Source organism: Engystomops pustulosus, chromosome 5 (genome assembly GCF_040894005.1).
Source record: "Engystomops pustulosus chromosome 5, aEngPut4.maternal, whole genome shotgun sequence".
In the NCBI taxonomy this organism is placed as follows: Eukaryota; Metazoa; Chordata; class Amphibia; order Anura; family Leptodactylidae; genus Engystomops; species Engystomops pustulosus.
In genome coordinates, this window is record NC_092415.1 from 75,738,483 (window position 1) to 75,764,927 (window position 26,445).

The 26,445-nt window shown below is 41.0% G+C and overlaps 1 protein-coding gene across 3 annotated transcripts in view; it reads left to right on the top strand.

Moving 5' to 3' along the window:
- KCNG2 (potassium voltage-gated channel modifier subfamily G member 2) overlaps nucleotides 1-26,445 on the top strand; it is a 112,999-nt gene that overhangs the window by 70,480 nt on the left and 16,074 nt on the right. For all 3 annotated transcript variants that reach the window (XM_072152390.1, XM_072152389.1, XM_072152391.1), the window contains one exon: nucleotides 8,380-9,213. In XM_072152390.1, coding sequence (XP_072008491.1) covers nucleotides 8,455-9,213 — 759 coding nt within the window. In that variant the 5' untranslated portion in view covers nucleotides 8,380-8,454. The remainder of the gene's footprint in view (nucleotides 1-8,379; nucleotides 9,214-26,445) is intronic.

A 26,445-nucleotide genomic window follows, 5' to 3' on the forward strand; every position in this document is an offset into this window, starting at 1 on the left:
GATATGAGCAGACCCGTCGGGTGCAGCGTTAGGCTTTAGTTGCCTGACCTGTACATATTGCTGAATTGGCCAGTCCAGCAAATTGATGCCCTAGCAACTAGCCATGACTATGTCTGGCCAAGGGGTGTTTAGCTGTCGTTTCGAACCGGAGCATGGGTTCCACTCATCTGCAGTATTAAATGCTACTAAGTGTCGTGCTGGAAACTTAAGAGAGAGAAAGTGGTTGTATGTCACATACAACCACTTTCTCTCTCTTAAGTTTCCAGCACGACACTTAGTAGCATTTGCCTGATCATTAACCTTTTTATCAGGAAGGAGAGAGTGGCTATATGAAGAGAAATTAACTCTGTTCCTCACCCCTCCCTCAATTTTCTCTAGCCAGGTTGGCAGTGCCAACATCAGTGAGGAATGTGGGATAGCCTGAATGTATATTACAGCTCCCCAACTCTGGGACTAGAGGAAAGTTTTTTTTTAAAGAATTTTGGCTCTAATCCCATGGATAGAGGCATCAGTGGTACATGCATACAGACATCTAAAAGGTACCATGTGAGGTTTGTGGTGGTGGCATCTATTGTGCCAGGTTCTCTATAAGCCCTTCAAAAGAATCTATGAGTCAAGCTACTTCTTCATACAGAATTGGCCAAAATAAATAATTTATTATTGTACAAAATATTTTTGGGCCAGTTGGCTAGGAACCAAGGTTGCAAGGTGACATTTCCTCTTCCTTAATTCTAGCCTTCACCAGATGCTCTCTGGGATCTATTGCTATTACCTCCTTGGAGGCTTCAGCCAAGTGGAGCTCTGGTGATATCCCGCAAAATGAATGTGCTTCATTTAAATAAATGTAATGTTCATTTTCTAATGAAAGTACAGAAGTGAATCTCCTAATAAACATAGTTCTGTCATCATGCAGCTTCCCCTCAATTGGTTAATAAAAATAAAAACCTACTGGTAGATTTCCTTTAAAATGGAACATGGAAATGGATCTGCCATAGTAGTAATTTATTCTCAAAAATATGTCAATCCAACATAAGAAAAATGAGGGAATTCAAGTGTCCTTGAAAACTTTATAACCATATTCTTTAATAAAAAACCATAAAATGATGTGGGGGTACAACAAATACCCCAAAGCATTTTGGTTTTTAATTCAATTTAAAGTTCAGTTTCTATATAAAGTAGAGGAACAGAGCTCCTATCAAAACATATAACTGTTGTAATCATGCTGTTGGGAGCTACCATGCAGTGTTAGTGGTTAATACAGATGAAAGTGACTGCTGGATTTCCTTCAATTTGTGTTGTGCGTAGTTCCCAGCCCATATAAGAGTACTGAGGTTTGTACATATCTGATAGACATTTGTTGCTATGTGTAAATTGTATACTTTGGGATCTATATTAATAAATATTGAATTTTAATGTTTCAAATATGAGAAATTGGCAGTAAAAGAGATGTGCAGTCTGAAATCTTTGGTTATCAGAGTTTACTGGATAGATAAACATTGATCTGCTCTGAATTTTTAATGGAATTCAAAAATGGAATTTTGAGTAAACCTAGAAAAAGTTGAAGTCTGAATATTAAGATAATAAAGATTTTTTTTTTTTTAACTGGAACAAGTAGAAGACTGCACACATCTGTATAATATATCCTTCAAGTTTACTGTAGGACTGTTTTAAAATAGACTAAGGTTACAGTAAAGTAATGACTTGGATGGTTTATAGGACAGACAAGGACATTGAGCCCTAAGGCTAAACTCCTTTCCCAGCTGTCCCTACATAAGTGCCCAGCCTACCCTGAGTGGTAGGTGACAACTGGTTGTTCAAAGTGCAAACACAAAGACTAGACAATACAAACATAGTAGAGTAGTTGACAAATACAGATCAAAACCCAGAGGACACTGCAGTACAGAATCAATAGTCAAAACGGATGGTCAAAAAAAAACAAAGGGTCAATTAATCCAAGATTCAGAAGTCATCTAGCTCCAAAAAAGATTTTGAGAAGCACAGGGGAAATGGCAGGAAAATCTTTTATAATATATGTCAAAGTTCCCTAGAAGAATTACCAGTGCTTTAGGAGACTGTTATCCAGAAACTTCCTACTTTATTATGTTCCAATAAAAGCATATTTCATGGCAATGTGCATAGATATACACTCACCGGCCACTTTATTAGGTACACCTGTCCAACTGCTCGTTAACACTTAATTTCTAATCAGCCAATCACATGGCGGCAAGTCAGTGCATTTAGGCATGTAGACTTGGTCAAGACAATCTCCTGCAGTTCAAACTGAGCATCAGTATGGGGAAGAAAGGTGATTTGAGTGCCTTTGAATGTGGCATGGTTGTTGGTGCCAGAAGGGCTGGTCTGAGTATTTCAGAAACTGCTTATCTACTGGGATTTTCACGCACAACCATCTCTAGGGTTTACAGAGAATGGTCCGAAAAAGAAAAAAACATCCAGTGAGCGGCAGTTCTGTGGGCGGAAATGCCTTGTTGATGCCAGAGGTCAGAGGAGAATGGGCAGACTGGCTCGAGCTGATAGAAAGGCAACAGTGACTCAAATCGCCGCCCGTTACAACCAAGGTAGGTAGAAGAGCATCTCTGAGCGCACAGTACGTCGAACTTTGAGGCAGATGGGCTACAACAGCAGAAGACCACACCGGGTGCCACTCCTTTCAGCTAAGCACCGGGTGCCACTCCTTTCAGCTAAGAACAGGAAACTGAGGCTACAATTTGTACAAGCTCATCAAAATTGGACAGTAGAAGATTGGAAAAATGTTGCCTGGTCTGATGAGTCTCGATTTCTGCTGCGACATTCGGATGGTAGGGTCAGAATTTGGCGTCAACAACATGAAAGCATGGATACATCCTGCCTTGTATCAACGGTTCAGGCTGGTGGTGGTGGTGTCATGGTGTGGGGAATATTTTCTTGGCACTCTTTGGGCCCCTTGGTACAAATTGAGCATCGTTGCAACGCCACAGCCTACCTGAGTATTGTTGCTGACCATGTCCATCCCTTTATGACCACAATGTACCCAACATCTGATTTCAGCAGGATAATGCGCCATGTCATAAAGCTGGAATCATCTCAGACTGGTTTCTTGAACATGACAATGAGTTCACTGTACTCAAATGGCCTTCACAGTCAACAGATCTCAATCCAATAGAGCATCTTTGGCATGTGGTGGAACGGGAGATTCACATCATGGATGTGCAGCCTACAAATCTGCGGCAACTGTGTGATGCCATCATGTCAATATGGACCAAAATCTCTAAGGAATGCTTCCAGCACCTTGTTGAATCTATGCCACGAAGAATTGAGGCAGTTCTGAAGGCAAAAGGGGGTCCAACCAATTACTAGCATGGTGTACCTAATAAAGTGGCCGGTGAGTGTATATGGCACAGGAAAACGACCTACGTATTTCGCGTATACAAGCTTAGTCATGGTGTGACCATGACTAAGCTTGTATAAGCAAAACGCGTAGGTCAGCCCCCCCAATGTGGGTTACATGGAAGCCAGTGCAGCTGCGCCAAAAAAGGATAGTGTGCGGCAAAATCCCAGCACAGATACCAGTTAATAAACCTGTGCAAGCTGTGTAATCACCGAAAAAGGTGCATAGTCCTATGAAAATGAAGAGTGTGACCCTTAGTAAATAAGCCCCAGTACCTTTTAGATATCTTTATACATGATCCACTGATGCCTCTATTCATGGGATTAGATCCAACCTTTTAAAAAAGACTTTTATTTATGTCCTTTGTTCCAGTCATGTCCAGCTGAAAAGGATAACTGAAAATGTCTATGACTATTTTAAGCAATATGAAAGAGTTTGTATGTTCTCTCCGTGTTTTCTCCGGGTCCTCCGGTTTCCTCCCACATTACAAAACATACTATTAGGTTGATTAGATTGTGAGCCCCATTGGGAGAGGGACCATTATGGCAAACTTTGTGCAGCGCTGCGTAATCTGTGTGTGCTGTATAATAAAGGAATTATTATTATTACTTGTCCACTAAGCTCAGTGGTTAGCACTACAGCCTTGCAGTGCTGGGGTCCTGAATTCAAGTCCCATCCAGGTCAACATCTGTAAAGAGTTTGTATGTTCTCGCTGTGTTTGCGTAGGTTTCCTCTAGGTCCTTTGAGAATGTCAGCCATCATGACACTACTTACATATATGTAAATGATATAAGCAACTTTAACAAGTTCTGCACATTAGTTTTATTCAATACCAGAAGAACAAATTGCTAGAATTTCAACATTTCATACTACGCAATAAAACGTTAGGTGATATGTTTGTATTTTTTTACTTTGCTGTAGTCTTTTTGAGCAAAACTCCAAAAGTCAGGCTACACATCCTGTTAACTAATAACACCATTAGCCAGATTTGGATACATCATATCATAAGACTCTACAGTTTGAAGAAAAGTGTTTAAAATAGAATTACCTTTAAATAATAGCTGGCTCCAGTCTATGCTGAAACACAAGTGTCCAGACACTGAGTAAATACACAAGTGACTAAAAGCCTCAGAAGCCCTTTAGCACTGGTATTATGTCATCACTTCCAACTGTGGAAAGTATTTTGCCACTTTTGTCTCATTGTGACTTGAAGTGAAGTCTACAATCTTCTCTTGGTCATGGTCTAAGTGTGGCAAAAAACTATGTGAGGAATACAAATAGGTATTTATGGACCTACTATATTTCTGTTGTAATGGATCATGAGTAAAAAGCTGGTAGGTTTATTGCAGTACAGTGTAAATGAAGTCAGGATTTATTTCTTTATGATAAAACATCATATGAGTTGTTGGAAAGGCTGAACATTCAGGTTCACAGCCCTAGACATATTACATATTTGCATATATATGTGGTTAGAGCTCAGATTCATATTCTGACAACTCCTGTTCTTGTGCTAACTGCTCAGTCAGAAAATTATGCATAAAGTGCTGCCAGAGCTTGGGACTAGAATTACATTTACATTGTTATGTATGGGTTCTTGTGAATATGCACATTTCATATAGGTATAATACTATAAAATGGTCGAGTAGCTTAACGTACATTTAATGTATGACCTTGACATAAAAATACAACATAAGGATATAAAATATCATTTTTCTAATGGTTGGTTCTATTATTCGTTTGGAGGTTCTTTATTATTCAAGTTTGGTCTTTTCCTTTAAGTAGATTGACGTTCAATGATGCTAAATCTTTGGTGTATATATATGGAAAAATTTAAAACAAGAAAGTGCATCTTCTACAAATATAAGATACACAGCATACATAATTTCCTAAAAAGATTAGGATTCTGTGATGCACTGCTTATAAGAGGCAACACAGTTTACAGATCTGTAACATATTGTACCAAATGTCACACTTCGCCACATCATGAATATTTTCCACAGAATAAAATGCTGTTAGCCCCAATATACTACATTACAACGATGATTCCCACTACATTACATTTTCGAGGCTTTGATAAGTCCTGGTACAAATAAGTCTTATATCATATATTACCTGTATAATAGTCAGGGCCTTAGTGAGCCCCTTTTCAGCAAGCTCACATCAGGTTACCACACTGCCTTCCCCTAGACTGCCTCACTACACCAGCAGCCACATTGTCCTCCTCCCCCCCTCAGTAGCCACATTGTCCCCCTTTCACAGTAGCCTCCCTGTCCCCCCTTCCCAGAAGTCACACTGTCCCCCCTTCCCAGTAGCCACACTGCACCCCAATAGCCACACTATCACTCTCCCACAGTAGCCACACTGCCCCCCGTAGCCACACTGTCACCCCACACAGTAGCCACACTGTCACCCCCTCCCCAGTATGCACACTGCCCCCGCAGGAGCCACTCTGGTCACCCTTCCCAGTAGCCACAATGCCCCCCTAGTAGCCATACTGTCACCCCTCCAGTAGCCACACTGTCACCCATCCCAGTAGCCACACTGTCACTTCCCCCACAGAAGTCAGGACCTTAGTAAGCCCCTTTTAAGTAAACTCACATCAGGGCACCACACTGCCTTCCCCCAGACTGCCTCACTACACCCCTCCCCCCACAATTGCCACATTGTGCCACCTTCACAGTAGCCACACTACCCCCCCTTCCCAGTAGCCACACTGTCCCCCCTTCCCCAGTAGCCACATTGTCCCCCCAATAGCCACACTATCAGTCCCCCCAGTAGCCTCACTGCCCCGCACTAGCTACATTGTCACCCCACACAGTAGCCACACTGTCAAACCCCCCCCCCCCCAGGAGCCACTCTGGCCCCCCTCCCCAGTAGCCTCAATGCCCTCCTAGTAGCCACTCTATCCCCCCAGTAGCCACACTGTCACCGTTCCAGTAGCCACACTGTCACCCATGGCAGCCACCCATACCAGCCACCACACTGTCACACATCCCAGTAGCCACACTGTCCACCCTGCTCTGAAGCCGGCACACGTGATGTGATGACATCATTATTTGTTGGCTTCAGAGCTGGTGCTTACAGTGGGGAGTGCTGCTTAGGGGGAGTGATGAAAGGTTGTGGATTCTAACTCAAGCACATCATTAGAGGCAAATAACAAGTTGATTGTGGGGTCGAAAAAAAAATTCGCCGCCGACGGGCCTGATGATAGTATTCACAAGATCCAAGGGTGTATTTTTACATTGTTTTTATTATTTATTTGTTAACTATGTCAAAAATGGTCAACAAAAACATGTAAACTTCAAAATTTACACTTTCTAATTAAAAACATTATAAAAACACAATGTAACGTAATATTATTCAGCAAATGTTATCAAATTTGAGAAGTATGTGGCTCCTCTGGGAAAAAAAAACTTTTACTCACCTTCCATCACTCCCCCGTGGCAACTCCCTCTTTCTTCAGCATTCACCCGGTGTAATCTCCGTTGGAGAGCTGGTGCATATAGTGGGGAGTGCTGCTTCGGTGGAGCGGGGAAAGGTTGTGGATTCTGACTCATTTGTACCAGTGTCTTAAAGCAACACTAGAACAATTGATCATGGGGCCGACATTTTTTTTGCCTATATTCTTTGTTACCTATATGCAGTAGTTTCTTTGCTATCCCCCTCAGATTAACTCACAGCTGCAATAGCTGCTTGCTCTCCATGTTCTGGCAAGCCTTGTGAATCTGTACTTTGTTTATAGTTTGTTTCTCAGTTTGTTTCATGGGAGAGGATGAGCTGCTGCTCCATTCTCACAGGGAGACAGTGGATACAGATGTCTCCTGCAATAGTGAGGTACAAGATCTACCCTGTTCCCTATCAGTCCCTCCATCCCAGTCTGTGATTCTACAGAACTTTCTTGTCTCTCCCTGCAATTTATACTGCTTCCTTCCGCCACCTTGTCATCGGCACCATCAGCCCTGTGCAGATAAGCTATTAACCCTTATTGCTCACACAGCACAGGCTATATACTTCATGTAACTGGTTTACCTGGATTTCTTTCACTGGATTCCCTGCTCCTCGATGTGAAGGAAGCTGCCTGGCTAGTCATCATCCTGTATGTGCACTGTTCAGTGTTCGGTGGATTTACTAAATGTATTTAATCATGTTCCCTGCTCCTCCATGTGAAGGAAGCTGCCAGGCTAGTCATCATCCTGTATGTGCACTGTTCAGTGTTCGGTGGATTTACTAAATGTATTTAATCCTATATTAGTTTGAGGGAGCATGAGGCATCTGTGGGCAAGCTAACTGGCCTCAGCTTGAGGGCATAGACTGACAGACATTAGTCTTGCCCACTTCACCTCTGGTGAGAAAGATTTTTGTCAAACACTTTCAACACAGAAAATGCCATAACTTTGGATACAAAAGGGCAAGCAGCACAAAGTAGGAATCATTCTGTTTGTTTTCAAAGGGGGAATCACATTATAATATATATTATTAATATTATAACTTTACAGTTATACTTTAACCCCTAACTGACCAGACCCTTTTTCATCTTAATTTTTCACTCACCACCTTCAAAAATCTATAACTTTTTTATTTTTCCATGTAAAGGGCTGTATAAGGGCTTGTTTTATGCATAACAAATTGCAATTCATAGTGATGATATTTAATATTCCATGCCGTGTACTGAGTAACGGGAAAATTTGTTTGAATGCAATGAAAACCGCATTTGCACCATTTTGTTGTGGGCTTCGATATTACGGCTTTCACTGTGCACCATAAATGACATGTCTGCTTCACTCTTTGCTTCTTACAGAACAGTTGTAAAAATATTCCAAATGCATTGAAATTGTAGAAAAATCATCTCCCTTAGAACAAGCCTTGTAACTTTCACCAGCATCCGATGTGTTTTTGGGTGTTTTGTTTCATGTCTTATTTACATACTATTAATTTTTATGCACTCTGTTTCCATTACTATGCTAAAATTATAAACACTTGCTCTTTCCTTTCAGATCTGGAGTTATTTTGCTCAACAGAGCATGCACTGTTTTTTGTGGAAAGAGTGGTTGCCTAAATGAAGAAAGCCAATGTATCAGGAAATGGCATTGCTGGCAGGGAAAGCAGAGGCCGACTTCACATCCTTTAGGTTTAAGAACTTGGAGAATTTGTGTGAAATTCGGACCAGGAAAGGGGTGTTCTACAAAACAGCTAAGCTCCTTCGTCCTGGAGAGGAAAGATGTTATAGAGGCCAAGTGGAGGATAGGATGAGGCATGTTATCATCAATGTAGGTGGTATAAAGTACCGCATCCCATGGACCACACTTGAAGACTGTCCACTAACTAGGCTTGGAAAACTGAAAACTTGTAACAATTATGATGAAATTATGGATGTTTGTGATGACTATGACATCAATTGCAATGAATTCTTCTTTGACCGTAACCCATGTGCCTTTAGGACTATAATGACTTTCTTGGCAGCAGGGAAGCTAAGAATACTCAGAGAGATGTGTGCCCTATCTTTCCAGGAAGAACTAATATACTGGGGTATAGAAGAAGAACAATTGGAATGGTGCTGTCTTAGAAAGCTTCAACAGAAGGAGGAGGAATTAGCTGAAGCTAAGATGTATGAAGGAGAATATAGCACCTCCAAGGAGAATTCACAAAGCGCCTTGCAGGACTCTGGGCGTTTGGCTCAATGCATGAAGCATCTCAGGGACATGGTGGAGAACCCTCACTCAGGGATTCCAGGAAAGATTTTTGCCTGTTTGTCAGTTTCTTTTGTGGCAATCACAGCAGTGAGCCTCTGTATTAGCACCATGCCAGATTTCAGAGATGAGGAAGATAGGGTAAGTCAAGAAAACTGAATTTTATATTTTATAGTTTAAAGTTTTCTGCACACATAAGGGGTTATGCCATTTTTGTCCATGATATGACTTGTATATTATATATATTGTATATTATATATAATATAATATATTATGTATATTATATTTCTCATCAGGTTTTCACTTACTTTCTAATTTTCAGTTCTTTCTTCTACAAGACTTACTACTATAAATCTTCTTATATCCTCCACTGTACCGCCGCCTGCTACTCAGTGCAGCTGCACAAGCCTACCTGGAAACGGCAGCCACAGTAAGTACCAAGTGGCGGAGCAGTGGAGATTGTAGCGTGTATGCAGGGGCGTGTATGCAGGGGCGGACTGGCCACAAGACCCACCGGGAGAAATCCCGGTGGGCCGTTTGGTTTAGGGCCGGTCCGGGGCCGGTGAAAAAATAAAAACACATGAACTCACCAGTCCGACGCCCCGACACTGCTCCCCTGCTTGATTCCAGTCCGGCCACGGTGTCAGCTCCGTACAGGCCGGCGTTGCGCAGGCCATGACGTCAGCCGCTTGCCGACATCATGATCTGTGCGACGCCGGTGCATAAGTTGCTGTCACCGCGCCCGGACTGGGATCAAGCAGGGGAGCAGCGTCAGAGCATCGGAGAGGTGAGTTCATGTGTTTTTATTTTTATGTACTGCGGTGGGGGTGGCGCTGTATACCGGGGGCAGGCTCTAAACTGGGGCAGGGGCTGTATACTGGGGCAGGGGCTGTATACTGGGGCTATGGGCTGCCTGGCTATATACTGGGGCAGGGGCTGTCTACTGGGGCTATGGGCTGCCTGTCTGTATACTGGGACTATGGGCTGCCTGTCTGTATACTGGGGCTGTGGGCTGCCTGTCTGTATACTGGGGCTATGGGCTGCCTGTCTGTATACTGGGGCCATGGGCTGCCTGGCTGTATACTGGGGCTATGGGCTACCTGGCTGTATACTGGGGCTATGGGCTGCCTGGCTGTATACTGGGGCTATGGGCTGCCTGGCTGTATACTGGGGCTATGGGCTGCCTGGCTATATACTGGGGCTATGGGTTGCCTGGCTATATACTGGGGCTATGGGCTGTCTGGCTATATACTGGGGCTATGGGCTGTCTGGCTATATACTGGGGCCATGGGCTGCCTGGCTATATTCTGGGGCTATGGGCTGCCTGGCTATATACTGGGGCTATGGGCTGCCTGGCTATATACTGGGGCTATGGGCTGCCTGGCTATATTCTGGGGCTATGGGCTGCCTGGCTATATACTGGGGCTATTGGCTGCCTGGCTATATACTGGGGCTATGGGCTGCCTGGCTAGTTATATTCTTGTACATAGGGGCAGTATTATAGTAGTTATATTCCAGTACACAGGGGGCAGTATTATAGTATTTATATTCTTGTACATATGGGGCAGTATTATAGTAGTTATATTCTTGTACATAGGGGCAGAATTATATTAGTTATATTCTTGTACATAGGGGGCAGTATTATAGTAGTTATATTCCTGCACATAGGGGGCAGTATTATAGTAGTTATATTCTTGCACATAGGGGGCGGTATTATAGTAGTTATATTCTTGTACATAGGGGCAGTATTATAGTAGTTATATTCCTGTACATAGGGGGCACTATTATAGTAGTTATATTCCTGTACATAGGGGGCAGTATTATAGTAGTTATATTCTTGCACATAGGGGGCGGTATTATAGTAGTTATATTCCTGTACATAGGGGGCACTATTATAGTAGTTATATTCCTGTACATAGGGGACAGTATTATAGTAGTTATATTCTTGTATATAGGGGGCAGTATTATAGTAGTTATATTCTTGTACATAGGAGGCAGTACTATAGGAGTTATATTCGTGTACATAGGAGGCAGTATTATAGGAGTTGTATTCTTGTACATAGGGGGCAGTATTATAGTAGTTGTATTATTGTACATAGGGGACAGTATTATAGTAGTTGTATTCTTGTACATAGGGAGCAGTATTATAGTAGTTATATTCCTGTACATAGGGGGCAGTATTCTAGTATGTTGTATTCTTGTACATAGGGGACAGTATTATAGTACAGGCGGTCCCCTACTTAAGAACACTCGACTTACATACGACCCCTAGTTACAAACGGACCACTGGACATTGGTAATTTATTGTACTTTAGTCCTAGGCTACAATGAATAGCTATAACAGTTATCACAGGTGTCTGTAATGAAGCTTTATTATTAATCCTGGTTCTTATGACAACACAACATTTTTAAAATCCAATTGTCACAGAGACCAAAAAAGTTCTGGCTGGGATTCCAATGATAAAATATACAGTTCCGACTTACATACAAATTCAACTTAAAAACAAACCTACAGACCCTATCTTGTATGTAATCCGGGGACTGCTAGTAGTTGTATTCTTGTACATAGGAGGCAGTATTATAGTAGTTATATTCTTGTATATAGGGGCAGTATTATAGTAGTTGTATTCTTGTACATAGGGAGCAGTATTATAGTAGTTATATACTTGTACATAGGAGCAGTATTATAGTAGTTATATTCCTGTACATAGGGGCAGTATTATAGTAGGTATATTCTTGTACATAGGGGGCAGTATTACAATATATTTCACTTAGGGGCAGTATTATACTAGTTACATTCTTGTTTATTGGAGAAGGTATTGTAGTATGTTTTTAGTGTACATATATGGCAGTATTAAGTTGTGTGCTCTTAAAATAGAAGTATTATTCTTTTACAAGGAGGCAGTATGAGTCTCTTTCTCTGTGGTGTACATGTTGATTTAGACCATCTATTAACAGTTTGTATGGAGTTTAGTAACTTCACCCACATCACATGGCCACGCCTACTTGTTTTGACCCCGCCCACAGAATGGGGCCACTTTTACAGTTTTTTCCAGGGCCACTTTAAATTCCCAGTCCGCCCCTGCGTGTATGTGTAGTGATCGCTGCACTGCAGATACTAACCTCTACAAAGCTTTGTAGGGGTAAAGTACATGATAGGCTTCCTTTAACCCTTTCACTGCCATGCCTTTCTGGAAACTTTGTTGCATTATTGGCCAGAGCAATTTTTACATTTTTGACATGTACAAATAAAACCGAAATTAAAGCAAAAAGAATTATACTAAACCCAACAAACCGTATATTTTCTGAAATCAGACATTTGCACCATTTTTAAAATCGCATTAAACAGATTCAAAGTGTAAAATTTTATTAAAAAAATACATAATATTTGCCATTATTTTAAAAAAATGCCATGAAAACATTAGTTTTTATATAAAACAACAAAGCGGAGGTTTACACACAAATAGGCATTTAAAAATAATAACACAAAGTGAGCAGATTTATATATACCACAATCAGGGCCGCATCTGCCATGAGGCAAGATGAAAATCTCGCCTCAGGCTGCAGATGCCCGAGCCCTGATGGGAGCGGGAGCCTGGGCGTGTGTAATGTGGGTGATTCAGGCGCCCATTACCGCCCATGAAATTAATCGCATCTGTTTCTTTAAGAATACAGACGCAATTAAAATACAGAGCGGCAATGGGATGGGGGGTGTGGTGTGTATGTACGCTATGACCTAACCGCGTGCACTGCAAGGATCTCCTGCTTCCTGACATGTTTTCCTGTCCTACCGGCCTCCATGAGTAGCTAACAGGAGTGAGGAGCCAAGATTGAAGCTTGAGTAGTTTGCAGCAGGAGACTGGAGGTGGAGGAGCCCAGGAGGGTGCCGAGCCTCTTGATGTGAAGAGTCACTGGATCGCAACACACGTGAAGGCCGGTGGTCGGGTTTCAGAGGTTTGCAGGCAGGAGCCGCTGAATGAGGGGGAAGTCTGAAAGCAGACTCTAATCTAGGACTGTAACCCCTGCTGTGCCAGAGAGCAGTAAAGAACAGTGCTTAGGTATTGACCAGAAGCAGAGGGGCTGGAATTGTATGTGCTCCAATATCAGGTTGTTAACCCTTGGTGTGTGTATGGAGAGAAAACTTAGTGTAATTGGAAAGAGGGAACTTCCGCAAAGATTTTTAGAAACTCTTTATCAACCTCAACTCTTTGCTTACCCATTGATTTTTGTTCAGCTTTGCATAGTTAGGCTGAGTATACTAATAATTACTGTATACTTTACTTGCATCAACTAGTCCTCCATCTGCTACTGCTTATTTCACCTGCACAGACTGAACTAATTCAGCTACAAATGGTATTCTTCATAGACTGAACTAATCTGGTATCCGCTATTGTATATTTCATCTGTATAGCAACTATGGTATGCCCATTTGCATAAAGTGAACGCTACCAAATACTGTAATATTCCATCATCGCAGACTAAACTAAGCCTTTATCAGCTACGAATAGTATTTTCTATTTGTAGCTACTTAACTAAACTGTATATTCTATCAGTTTAGCAGCTACAGTACGCTTCATCTGCATAAGATCTTTTTATCAACTACAGACGGTCCCCTACTTAACACCCGATTTACAGACGACCCTTAGTTACAAACGGACCTCTGGATGTTGGTAATTTAATGTATTTTAGCCCTAGACTACAATAAACAGCTACTATAACAGCTATCAAAGGTGTCCGCAATCAAAATGTATTGTTAATCCAGGTTCTAATGACAATCCAACATTTTTAAAACGGGGGGGGGGGGGGCAGCATTTTCAATTTTCGCCTCAGGCAACAAAAAGGCTACAATCAGCCCTGACCAAAATACTTTATTCCGGATGTGTGGATGTTTTTGGTGTTACATATAACTTTATGGACATGTTCTGGTTCACAGTGTTAACCCCTTAGCGCTCTGCGCCGTAGCTGTACTGCGCTGAGTCCCGCGATTAGCGCTCAGCGCAGTACAGCTACTGCGCAGAGCCGATGCCGGTTCAGCGCTGTATAGCAGCCGAACCGGCATCGTTAGCCGCGGGATTTCAGCGGTAATTTACCGCTGACATCCCCGGCTAACACCCGCGGTCGGAGTGGGCTCCGATCGCGGGTGTTTAACCCGTTAAATGCCGCGGTCAACGCGACCGCGGCATTTAACCTGCCTTCTGGGGGTCTTTACCCCACGTTCGGCCCCCCCGCACCGTTTTCGGGGGGGGGCGATCGCTGTTTTGGCTCCTCTGGGGTCCGATCGGGACCCCAGAAAAGCCTGGAGGGTTTACCTTTAAGATGGCGTCTGTGACGTCATCTTAAAGGCAAAGTGTCAGCCTATGCATCTGCATAGGCTGGCACTGATAATACCCTGCAATACATTAGTATTGCAGAGTATTATCAAGAACAAGCAATCAGATGATTGCTTGTTCATATCCCATGGTGGATCATGTAAAAAAATATAAAAAAAAATGTTTTTCAATAAAAAATTACTTGATAAATCACTAAAAATGCCCATAAGCCCCAAAACATATAAAGAGACATATAACGCTCAAAAAAGTCTAAATCATAACACAAACCCCACATATATAGTATCACCGCGTCCGTAACAATCCATAGAATAAAACTAAATAACTATTGAACCCATATGATGAACGCCGTAAAAAAAAAACGCCAAAAACCTGCCAAAAATTATGATTTTTACCTATTATATCCCACTAAAAATGCAATAAAAAGTGATCAACAAAACATATGTACTCCAGAATGATATTGTTGCAAAGAACAACATGTCCCGCAAAAAACAAGCCATCAACCAGCTCTGTAGCCAAAAACGTAACAATGTTATGCCACTTGGAAGACGGCGATGCAAAAATGATAGATTTTTCCCCACATTAGGGTTTTATTTGGCAAATTTAGTAAAACATAAGAAAAAATATTCATGTCTGGTATCCCCGTAATCGTATCGACCCATAGAATAAAGATAACATGATTATTAGTCTATACGGTGAACACAAAAAAAAAAAAAAGTAAAAAATCCAGTACAGAATTGATGCTTTTCTACTCATGACCTCAAAAAAAGTTCCAAAATTTTCAACAATAGGTGATACCAACCCCAAAATGGTAACACTGGAAAAAGCATCTCGTCCCGCAAAAAAAATGCCATCACATGACCCCAATAACGGAAAAGCGAAAATTTTATAGCCTTCAAAAGGGGGCAACCAGAAAACTAAAATCCTGGCAGCTGCAGGGTGCTCCTTCCCTTCTGCGCCTCGCTGTGCCCCCATAATACAAGTAATGTCCACATGTGGGGGGTCGCTGCACTCAGGAGAAATTGTAGAACAAATTTTATGGTGAGTTTTCTCTTTTTATCTTTTGGAAATGTGTAAATTTTAGGGCTAAATGAACGTATAACCGTCAAAATTTGACCATTCTAAATTTCACCGCCATTTTGATTCAATTACTATGAAGATCTCAAGGGGTTAACAATCTTTGTAAATGCTGTTTCTGATAGTTTGAGGGGTGCAGATTTGAAAATGGGTTGGTTATATAGGGGGTTTTGTTGCTAAATATGTAAAATTTGATTTCAAACAGTATTTATCCCCAAAATAGTCAATTCCGAAAATACGGAAAATCGCTATTCGATTTGTAGGCCGCGTGACGTCAAAATAAATTATCCAAACATTTCAAAAATTATGAAAATGTAAAGTAGACAAATGGGAAATGTTATTCTGCAAGTTATTTAGGTGGTAAATCTATCTGCCTGAAAACGCGGTGATTTTGAATTTCGAAAATGGCAAATTTTTCTAAAAATTCATCATTTTTTTCTTTTTTTTGTAAATAAACGCAAAACTTATCAGCCAAAATTTACCACTAAAATGAAGTACAACATGTGGGGAAAAAACAATCTCAGAATCGCTTTGATAAGTAACAGTGTTCAAAAGTTATTACCACAGGAAGAGACACTGGTCAAATTTCAAAAAAAAGTTGCGAGCCTTAACCTGCAAACAGGCTGCGTCCTTAAGGGGTTAATATGTGGTCACATTAGGTGAAGAGGATCGAATGTTCATTGTTTCATTCAAATTTCATTAAAAAACTAAATATAAGGCAATCAGAGAGCATGTGTGTTCTCAGATTGTTCTGGATAGGAGAGGGTTTAAAACATGAACATTAGTTGATATTATCCCTTATCAAAATTTAGTAATATATAAAGTCAATATTTACATTATCTGGGAGGTTCAGGCAGCATCCTCCAAATTCTCCCTTCAACCTGATGGCTAAAAATCTGGAAGAGGGGCACACGTCAGAGGGCAATATTTGCATGAAGGTTTGGGGCAGCTTAGGGACTGAGTTTTGTTATAAACAAAGTTGGAAATTAGTACAGAAAATCTAAAAGGAGATGCCCTCCACATTGAGCAGCAGTTTCTGAACCCCAGTGTAGACCTGAGCATCCTCTCCAGTCATCATCTCCATTCCAGTCACACCCATTGGTATCAATTTTCTTTATATACCTAGCAAAATGGAACACGGATCTGCAGGGCAGCCTTACATCAAGCTTAAACTTCCACCTAAACAATGTGGGAACTGACCACACAATTTTACTTTAGTCTCCCTCCATTAGGGAATACAGTCTGTACAGCAACCCCATGTTGCGGAAAGGTGTTGCTGATTGTGGTTGTTAATCTTTTAAGTGCCTCAGGTGTCAACCTGTATATTGTATGAGCTCTACAACCCCTAGGCTTTAAAAAAAAATTAAACATACACAAAAAATTGATTTGTTCTAGGCTTGGATTTGGTCAATGAATAATAGTAAATGTCTTATGTTACTAAAAGCATTCTTAGTTTGCAGTATTTTTTCCACACCTTACTAAAATTTTTACACAGTATAGTATTTTCACAGAATTCATATTAATGGTATCCATGTAAATTCTTATATATAAAAATATTTTCATAAGGTGTTAGTCTAACAGAGAGGGCAACGTTCAGAGTAAATACTAAAATAGGAAATACTGAAATACAATGTTGTCTCTCACTGGGTAATTACCTTGGTTTCATGTCAAAATCCATCAATACATGTGCACTAAAGTCTAAAGTGTGGTTTTTACGTCACTTAACAGTGAAAGCCACATGATTAATGATATTAATAATGTGCATAATTTTTAAGGTGATTATACTTACACACGTATATTAGGAAAAAAACAATATATTAAAAATACACTGATTCATTCTATGTTTATTGATCTCCCCAGATACAGATAATTCACAGTTATTTACAATATTCTGGAGTTCATACTGTTCAGTTTCTACAGAGCAAAATTGACAAATGTCAGACCTGACCTTTAAACGTAGCATCATTGTCTGTCTCGTTGTCACTAAATCAGTTTTTATTTCAAATGAGACTGCATTTTGACATGGCATTATGTGATCTCTTACCTTATAATAAATATAGCATTGCATTTCAACGCATCTAACTATAGATTATTAGGTTCAATATATCATAGAAAAGCATTGTGAAAGGTTTGCATCTATTCCATTTCATTTTATTTGTCATAGTGACAGATCAGAATGAACATTCACCATTTTTCTTTATTTTATATATAAAAAATATAACACATTGAACTCAGGGTTTAAGATTTTCCCAGACGTATACAAGCCTTACCTCACATGGGGATGTGGTGGGGTTTAAAATGCAACAATTTTTGGATAAAATACTGTCACAAAGTACCCATAAATATGTTTTTCCCTTATCTTCACAATATATCTGTATATACTCAACTTACACCACACTTAAAGAGAGCCTTTCACCAGCGTTACCCCTAGATGTCTTTAAACATGTTCCTCTGATGTCTCTATCCATGGGATTAAAGCCACTATTCTTGTGACTTTTATCGATTCCTCTGTTCCAGTCATGGAGGCAGGAAGCTGCAGTATACAGTCATGGTGGCGGGGAGCTGCAGTATACAGTGATGGAAGCGGGGAGCTGTAGTATACAGGCATGGAGGTGTGGAGCTGCAGTATACAGTCATGAAGGTGGGGAGCTGCAGTATACAGTCATGAAGGTGTGGACCTGCACTATACAGTCATGGAGGCAGGAAGCTGTAGTATACAGGCATGGAGGTGTGGAGCTGCAGTATACCGTCATGAAGGTGGGGAGCTGCAGTATACAGTCATGAAGGTGTGGACCTGCACTATACAGTCATGGAGGCGGGAAGCTATAGTATACAGTCATGGAGGTGTGGACCTGCAGTATACAGTCATGGAGGCGGGGAGCTATAGTATACAGTCATGGAGGTGTGGAGCTACAGTATATAGTCATGAAGGTGGGGAGCTGCAGTATACAGTCATGAAGGTGTGGACCTGCAGTATACAGTCATGGAGGCGGGGAGCTGCAGTATACAGTCATGGAGGCAGGGAGCTCCAGTATACAGAGAAATCAATAAGTCTTTTTTAGAAGAATGCTGACTTATGTCATGGATATTGGCATCAGTGGAACAAGTTCACTTTCAACACAATTTAAACTGGACAAAAGTACTCCAAAAGAGTTGAGAATGATAACAATAAACCTACCTTCATCCAAATTAATCATGGGCCTGCCTATATATCTGAAAATAAATGTGAGGTAAGACAAATACTGGAAAGGCTAGTCCAGTGATGGCTAACCTATGGCACTGGTGCCAGAGGTGGCACTCGGAGCCCTTTCCGTGGGCACTCAGGCCATCACCAGAGATGACTCCAGGTATCTTCCTGCAGTGCCAGACAGCCCAGGACTTGCAAAGAGGTATTTTAAAGTTACAGAGCTACCTGGGACTATTTTCTGCTATATTGGTGCCTCAGGGGCTGGTATCAATGAAAACTGTGACAGAGAAGGGAGTATAAATCACAAATTAAATTTCTGTGTTGGCACTTTGCAATAAATAAGCGGGTCTTTGTTGAGGTTTGGGCACTCGGTCTCTAAAAGGTTCGCCATCACTGGGCTAGGCTATCCAAAAAGTGTGATGAAGACAATGGGGCATATTTACTTACCCATCCCTTGCGCGATCCCCGCTGTCCATTGACCGACGATCATGGACTCCAGCGCGATTCACTAAGATCCTGCGCCCGATTTCATGCATGTGTCGCTTCCCCGCTCAGGTCCGCCGGAGTTCACCATCTTCTTCCGGTGCATGTAAGTGCATGTCTACAATACAAATTCAAATGTTAAATCCTGCACTCAGTCCGAATCCGTCGGATCGTCCCCGATTGCGCATGAAATCCATCGTGTTGGCGCCAAAATCCGATTGCTTGGTCCACAATCCCCTTTTTAATGCGCCCCGAAACGGTAATCGTCGGAATATCCAATGTTTGTTCGGTCCGTGGACCGTTAGTAAATGAGCCCCAATGTGGGAGATACATTGGTGATATGTGCGCCAGTGTATGATGCTATCCCCATCCCCTGGCACCCACTGTATCTAAAAAATGCGGCTTCCTGATTAATCCCGGTACCCGGTAGCACTATACTGGCAGGGCAGTTCTATGCCAGGTACAACTTGACATAGAATTGCGCCATAGCCTACGCTAGAACGGACACAAGCTACAGCTTGCAAACAGGTGTGGTGCAAGAACACCCCACAACGTCCCACTCCTCCGCCGGCCATTTCCCAATTAATTAACCTGTTCTTTACGTATAAATTCTTACCAGATCCAGATGCTAATTCCAAGAAATTAGAATATTTAGCAGATGCAGGCAGAGAGGGGCAAGGAGGGAGATGCATTCCACGCGTTCTGACACTTAAAGTGACCACATAAGGGCTAGAAAATCATCCCATCTAAGATTAAATGTTGATCGCAAAATCCAAAATGGAACATCATGAACCTGTCTTCATACTGGTTTTGTGTTCTTGCTTTGATCACCTACTAAATCCCTTTTTGCAGTGGTCACCAAAGGGATAAGGTGTTGATGAGTATAGTGTTCATATTACTTACTTAAGACTGCATAATTGCATATCAAACAGGCTGAATGTTAATAGCCTGCTGAAACACACAAAATTAACTACAGAAATATCTATTTTATAATTAAAAAAGGACTAGTCATTTGGAGGTAGCAATCTATGTCAATGGGGAAGTAAGTGACACTTCTTTATTTGACAGTTTATGATTATTCTTCCTAATTAGTTCACAGCAGGAAAAAATGATCAATTTCTTTTTTCTTTTAGTGTTTATCAAGAGCGGCATAATACAGCTATATTATATGTATCTGTATAAAGCACCTAGTGTGTAGTACCAGAATCATAGAACCACAGAGATGGACTCCATGGGTCATGTAGAAAGAAATGACTGTACATACTCGAGTATAAGCTGAGTTTTTCAGCACAAAAATGTTCTGAAAAACTTAAACTCAGCTTATACTCGAGTCAAGAAAAAAGAAGAGGACCTTCCCGGGGTGTCGGAAAGGTTAGCACTCAGTTTATTTCTAAAGGGGCTGGCTATATACTAAAGGGGGATGGCTGGCTATATACTAAAGGGGGCTGGTTGGCTATATGCTACAGGGGGCTGGCTATATACTAAAGAGGGATGGTTGGCTATATACTACAGGGGGCTGGCTACGTACTTAAGGGGGGTGGCTGGCTATATAATATAGGGGGCTGGCTGGCTATATGCTAAAGGGGTATGGCTGGCTATATACTACAGGGGGCTTGCTGGCTATATACCATAGGGCAGTGATGGCATACCTTTAAGAGACCAAGTGCCCAAATTACAACCCATACCCAAGATGGCAATTTATTCCCTAACTTATTGCTCCCTGCTCTGTTGTAACTTTCAATCGTATCAGTGTTCTGAGGACACCAATACAGTAGATAGAATGTTACCCAGAACAGGAAAAAATATTTTGCAACAATGATATTTCTGATCTGTCCACACCTTCCCATCCTTTCTGTAGTCCCAGGCAACGCTGTTGCTTTATAATAACATTGAGGATGACAAGTCCTGTGCTGCCTGGGAGTACAAGTAGATAACTTGAGTCCTCTTTGGTGATGGCCTGGGTGCCCAGAGAGAGGGCCCTGAGTGCCACATCTGACACCCGTGCCTTAGATTCGCCACCACTGCCATAGGGGGATGGCTGGCTATATACTACAGGGGGCTGGCTGGCTATATACTACACGGGGTTTGATATATACTACAGGGAGCTTGCTGGTTATATACTGTGAGGCTGTGACCAATGCATTTTCCACCCTCAGCTTATACTCGATTCAATAGGTTTTCCCGGTTTTTGGTGGCAAAATTAGGTGCCTTGGCTTATACTCGAGTATATACAGTAAACAATATTTATTATATATGGCAAATAATTGTTCAAATAGTTGTAACCTGTCAGTGCTAATCAAAATAACAGGGAAAATTTGCAGTGCCCCAGCAAAAAAAAACTGTTATTTGGGCCCAGTGTTAGCAGTTGTTTTGATCAACTATGTATTACATAGGGCCCATACATCAAGTCATGTGTCAGCCAGGTTGCAAATTTTAGAGTAGGTTCTATACCTGTCTGAGTTTCGGACTTTTGTGTTGTTTTCCTCTGTCATCAGCACATGAGTGAACCTTGATGGACCCATTTTGATGATGTATTACATGGAAGGCCCTTCAATTTCAATGGGCATCATGCAATGTCAATACCTTACAGCTGCAGATAGTGCTTTCATGTGAAAAGACATTGTCTACATCATTTTCTTGCATTTCAACCATTAAATGGTTCTTTGTGACATATTTGTGAAGATTCCATGTTTATACGTTTGTATAATTGCACATTTGAGTCTGTAGAAGTTGATCACTGTTATACTTCGATGTATATCCATATCATTACAAAACTTCTAGGTTCCTTGTTAAAAGGTGATTACTTATTTCCTGTGAGCGATCTATTTGAAATGAAATACATAGCAATTCTAAGAATTCAAGAAAGGCATCTTCAAGCACTCTGTCTATTGTCTGGGCTCTTTGACTATCTTCTCTATTTACAGCATTTGTAAAGAAATTGCTTTTTATCTGCTACTAACAGATTGGACTTCTGGAATTGATGCGGCAATATAACACAATAAGATTATACATTTCATTATATGCTTCTAATATCTTATGGAATCAGCCATTGTACTCAAACTTTTGCATATTTTTCAAAGAACAAGGAAATAAAGGGAATATTCTTATGTAAGCTAGTGAACACAGAAGATTTCAGTGCTTCTGGAAACTTTTCAGTTTTCATATGCATTTATTCACATTCGCATCTGAAGAAGAGGGGGGGATTAGTTAAAGCAATAGCCACCCTTTGGAGAAATCTTATCAAAGAAACTGAACCTCAAATCAAAGGGTTATCTCTATCTCGGCCATACATATCCATGGTGGGAACACTCAGCTCCTTCTCCCCCCACTAATTCAGGAGTTATAGAAAGGTCAAGTGCAGCTGCTCTACACAGCTTCCCTAACTCCCATAGATGTAAGGGTTACAGAAACAAGGTTTCATAGTGAGCTATGCTGTTTTCATGCTTTGCTCTTTCTATTTATCTCTATGGAAACAATATAGATACAATATAGAAAGACTGTGTTTTGATGTCTCCTGAACAACCACCTCAGGTAGGTTAAGATATTGCCATTTCTATCCCAACCATGTAAAGCTGAGATGAAAGTAAATTGTACAGTTGATGAAAGTAAACAAAAGATATATTTTATTTCCCCCTAAAATTTGTCTTTCACACAATATAAGGAGGTTTCACATTTGCTTTTTTTCCATACTGCCTTACTGACCCACTCCATTCAATGTGCTTTTTCACACTTCAGCTTACAGCCTGTTCTTTTTGTGTTTACTGACAGTGGAAAAAAACTGAAGTGTGAAAAAGCGCATTGAAAGAATGGGTCACTAAGGCATTGGTGAAAAACCACTGATGCGTTCAGTCAGAAATCACAGATGTGGGAAAAAAGGCCAATGTGAAACCACCCTATAGGTTGAGGGGACCTAAGAGGCCTTTAGCGGCTAAATGTTGTTCAGCTAACAGCTACTTCTACCATTCACTCCTTCCCCGTATCCACATGTGTGTAGGTCCATCTTAAAAGAGAGGAGGAAGCCAGAGCCAAACTTCATGAGATTAATTTAATGAAAGACTGGCAGTTCTGTTTAGGACTGTATGCATATCTGTGTTTATGGACAGTGTGTACTGGTGCTGATATTACCAACCTGTTCTGGTTATGTATGATTAAATAATATTAAAACTTGACTAATATTTGAGGATATTTAACTCTCTTTGAGAATTTCTTCAAGACTGCTAACTGGCAAACGAAGCCTTAAAGGGAACCTGTCACCGGCTTTTACCCCACTAGGGTACTATTCCCCTCAGGTAGGGTATGAAATGTCCTTTCCAGCATTACCTCTTTTATGTAAAATCTCCCCAAATGCAGGCAATTATACTCTGCTCATTCCATTTTCACATGAGATTAGTCAAGTTTAATGGTTGCATTGGGAGTATCATTTCAGAAGCCCCTAGCTTTCTATAGGTTCTATAACACTAAAACACAATTGACACACACTTGACACACTTTTTGTGATAAGAACCCCATCTTTCAGATGGCATCAGGCTTATGGTTCTGTGAGCTACAGAACTGCACATACAGGTAGTTAAAACATAGGCAGGAACTGTATCTCTACCTGCAGATAGCATTTCAAAGCTGCCTTCATATCGGGTTCTGTACATCAAAAAGCCATAATCTGATGTGATCTGAAAGATGAGATCCTGATCATTAACACAACATAAAATTGTGTGAAGATGAGGCGAGAAGAGTCATATTTGTCTGACTTTGAAGATTTTTTGGGAAATTTTTTGTAGGTAAAAGAGTGAGATTTCACATAAAAGAGGTTATTCTAGAAAGGACATTTCATCCCCTACCTCAGGGGGCTAGTAGCTTATGAGGGTTAAATCTGATGATAGGTCCTCTTTAAGAAGCTTCTTCGTAGAAGGAGACTTGTGTCATTAGCCTATACAGTACAAATTTTACATTTCTAACCTTTGGTGTAAGAGATAGCATCACCACTAATATGCTTATTCTAGAGCGACGAAAATCCCCCTTAACTGCAGTAAGAAGGCATAGTGGTGGTCGTGAAAGTGCTTTAATCCGTGGACCAGGGTCATCATTGGTTCTCTGATTGTATTGCTACAGCAAACTGTGATTATTCTCCTGATAGGATGAAAAGTGTCCAAGGATTCATTTCTACAAAAATTTTGATCATGTAGTGCAAAATGTCACATGCTGTGTTGTATAAAATTGAACTTTGTCAAAGAAGGTTTGAGACCAGTGGTGGCAAACTTTTGGCACTTGGAGCCCTTCTGTTGGCACCCAGGCCGTCACCCCAGTACAGAGTTCACCAGACAGGACTCAGGGCACCTTCTGCAGTCTGAGGTAGTCTAGGACGTGCCATGCTCAGTCTTATTTTAAAGTGTCACATCCTTGGCTGCCTGGGACAGGAGGAGTGAGGAGGTGTGGACAGAGCTGGATTATCATTGGAGCTTCTGCTCTGGACCCTGCAATTCTTCCTGTTCAGGGGACCCTGGAGGGAAGCTACCATAATATTCCGAATTTCTCCTCCTCCTATATACTGTTGTTGTTCTCATGAAGCCGATTAGATTAAAATCTGTGACAGAGCAGGGAGCAATATGTTACTTCATAAATTGCCGTATTGGCACATTGCAATAAATAAGTGGCTTTTTGTTGTAGTTTGGACATTTAGTCTAAACGGTTCGCCATCACTGTTTTAGACACTTTTCAATTGCAATTCTGTATTCACCATCATTAAATGTTCTGTATATTGTGAACCAAGAAAAATACAGGTGCTTGTGTTAGAATAACCTTTAATTGGCCAATTCCTGCAGTGAGCCCTGCACAGTGTGAAGCTGAGTGGCCAAAGCCTACAGAGGAGAGATGCATTAATGTATCCATATAACCTGGGAGCTGGAATGCAGAGTACACCGGGCTCCATCCAGCAGCATATTATTGCCTTCAGTACAAGGACACCGTCTGCCAGGCTTTTGTTTCCTTGTACACTGTATTGAATCCTTGTTGATTGTACATCTTTCTCTTGACTATTATAAAGGCAGGCGTTTTTTTTCACAATGCTATTTAACAAAAAAAAAAGAATAAAAAGCACTTACCTTCTCTCTCCTATTATTCACAATGTGCAAATGACATAATTAAGTCAATATAACTCTAATTACTTTTAGTGTAAATGGAAAGAAAGGATAAAACATTTTATGCACTCAGTAAAGCAAACAGACACTTTCCGACAGCGAAATCTTTAGTTTTAAGCTCATCTGTGGTTAGGGCTCTGATAAGTACTGTAAAATCCACAGTAAACATTAAGCCAGTACAAATGACAGCCAGATAATGGGTTTGCACAAAGCCTGTATGCCTCTATACCTACTTCGACTCATCATATCTAAGTGGACTGAAAGCCTTGGTTTCATAGTAAAAAGGAAGTAGGCTCAGTGCAGGCTGCCTTATCTCATTTAACATGCTAAAATTTAACTAAAAATATCAAAATGAAAATATTGTCAGGGCAGATCCCGTATGCTTTTGGATTATAGGCTGCAGTAGTCATTCTGAACTTGTTAACTAGACTTGTACTAATGACTTTAAGTAAACCCCCACCCCAGCATTTAAGCTTTTTGACTATATACTGTACATCTGAGATACCTGGGTGACACATAACTAAACATATTTCTTATGACCGACTTTACCCAGAATTCAGAATCACAATTGATCAAAATTAAGAACCACAAGTTTGTTATGTTAATGTAGCCTAGTGGCAATAGATACTTTTATGAGCTGTGGATGTGCAGTCCAGATCTTTCTCTCTCCAAATGATGCTGTGAATAAAATTCAGTTTTGTAAAGTAGGAAAAGCATAAGTAGCAACCAAATCATAGGATGAAAAGAGTAAAGGATGTGTTGTGATAAAACAGCTGGAAAATGGAAATCAAATTAGCTTACATGGAGCTGTAGGAGATTGTGATAGTATACATTAATCTGATGAAAATGCACAAGCAGAGTGTAATTACATGGGAGATATAGATGATGCTGAAGCATGTTTGTCCCACAATATTCATAAAACCATAGCTCCCAACCGTCCCGATTTTGACGGGACTTTCCCGTTTTTCGTACCCCTGCCCCGCGTCACGGGCAGCTATGATATTGTCACGGATTTCCCCCCCAGGTCCCGCTGTGTCCCGGCGCTGTGTCCGCATTGTAAATACTTTGAAAGTCTGAACTCACAGTACAGAATGGCTTCTACAGACATCGGGAGGGAATCCTTTTCAGAGAAGTGTCGGGCTTAGCGCAGAGCAGGGACCACGTCATC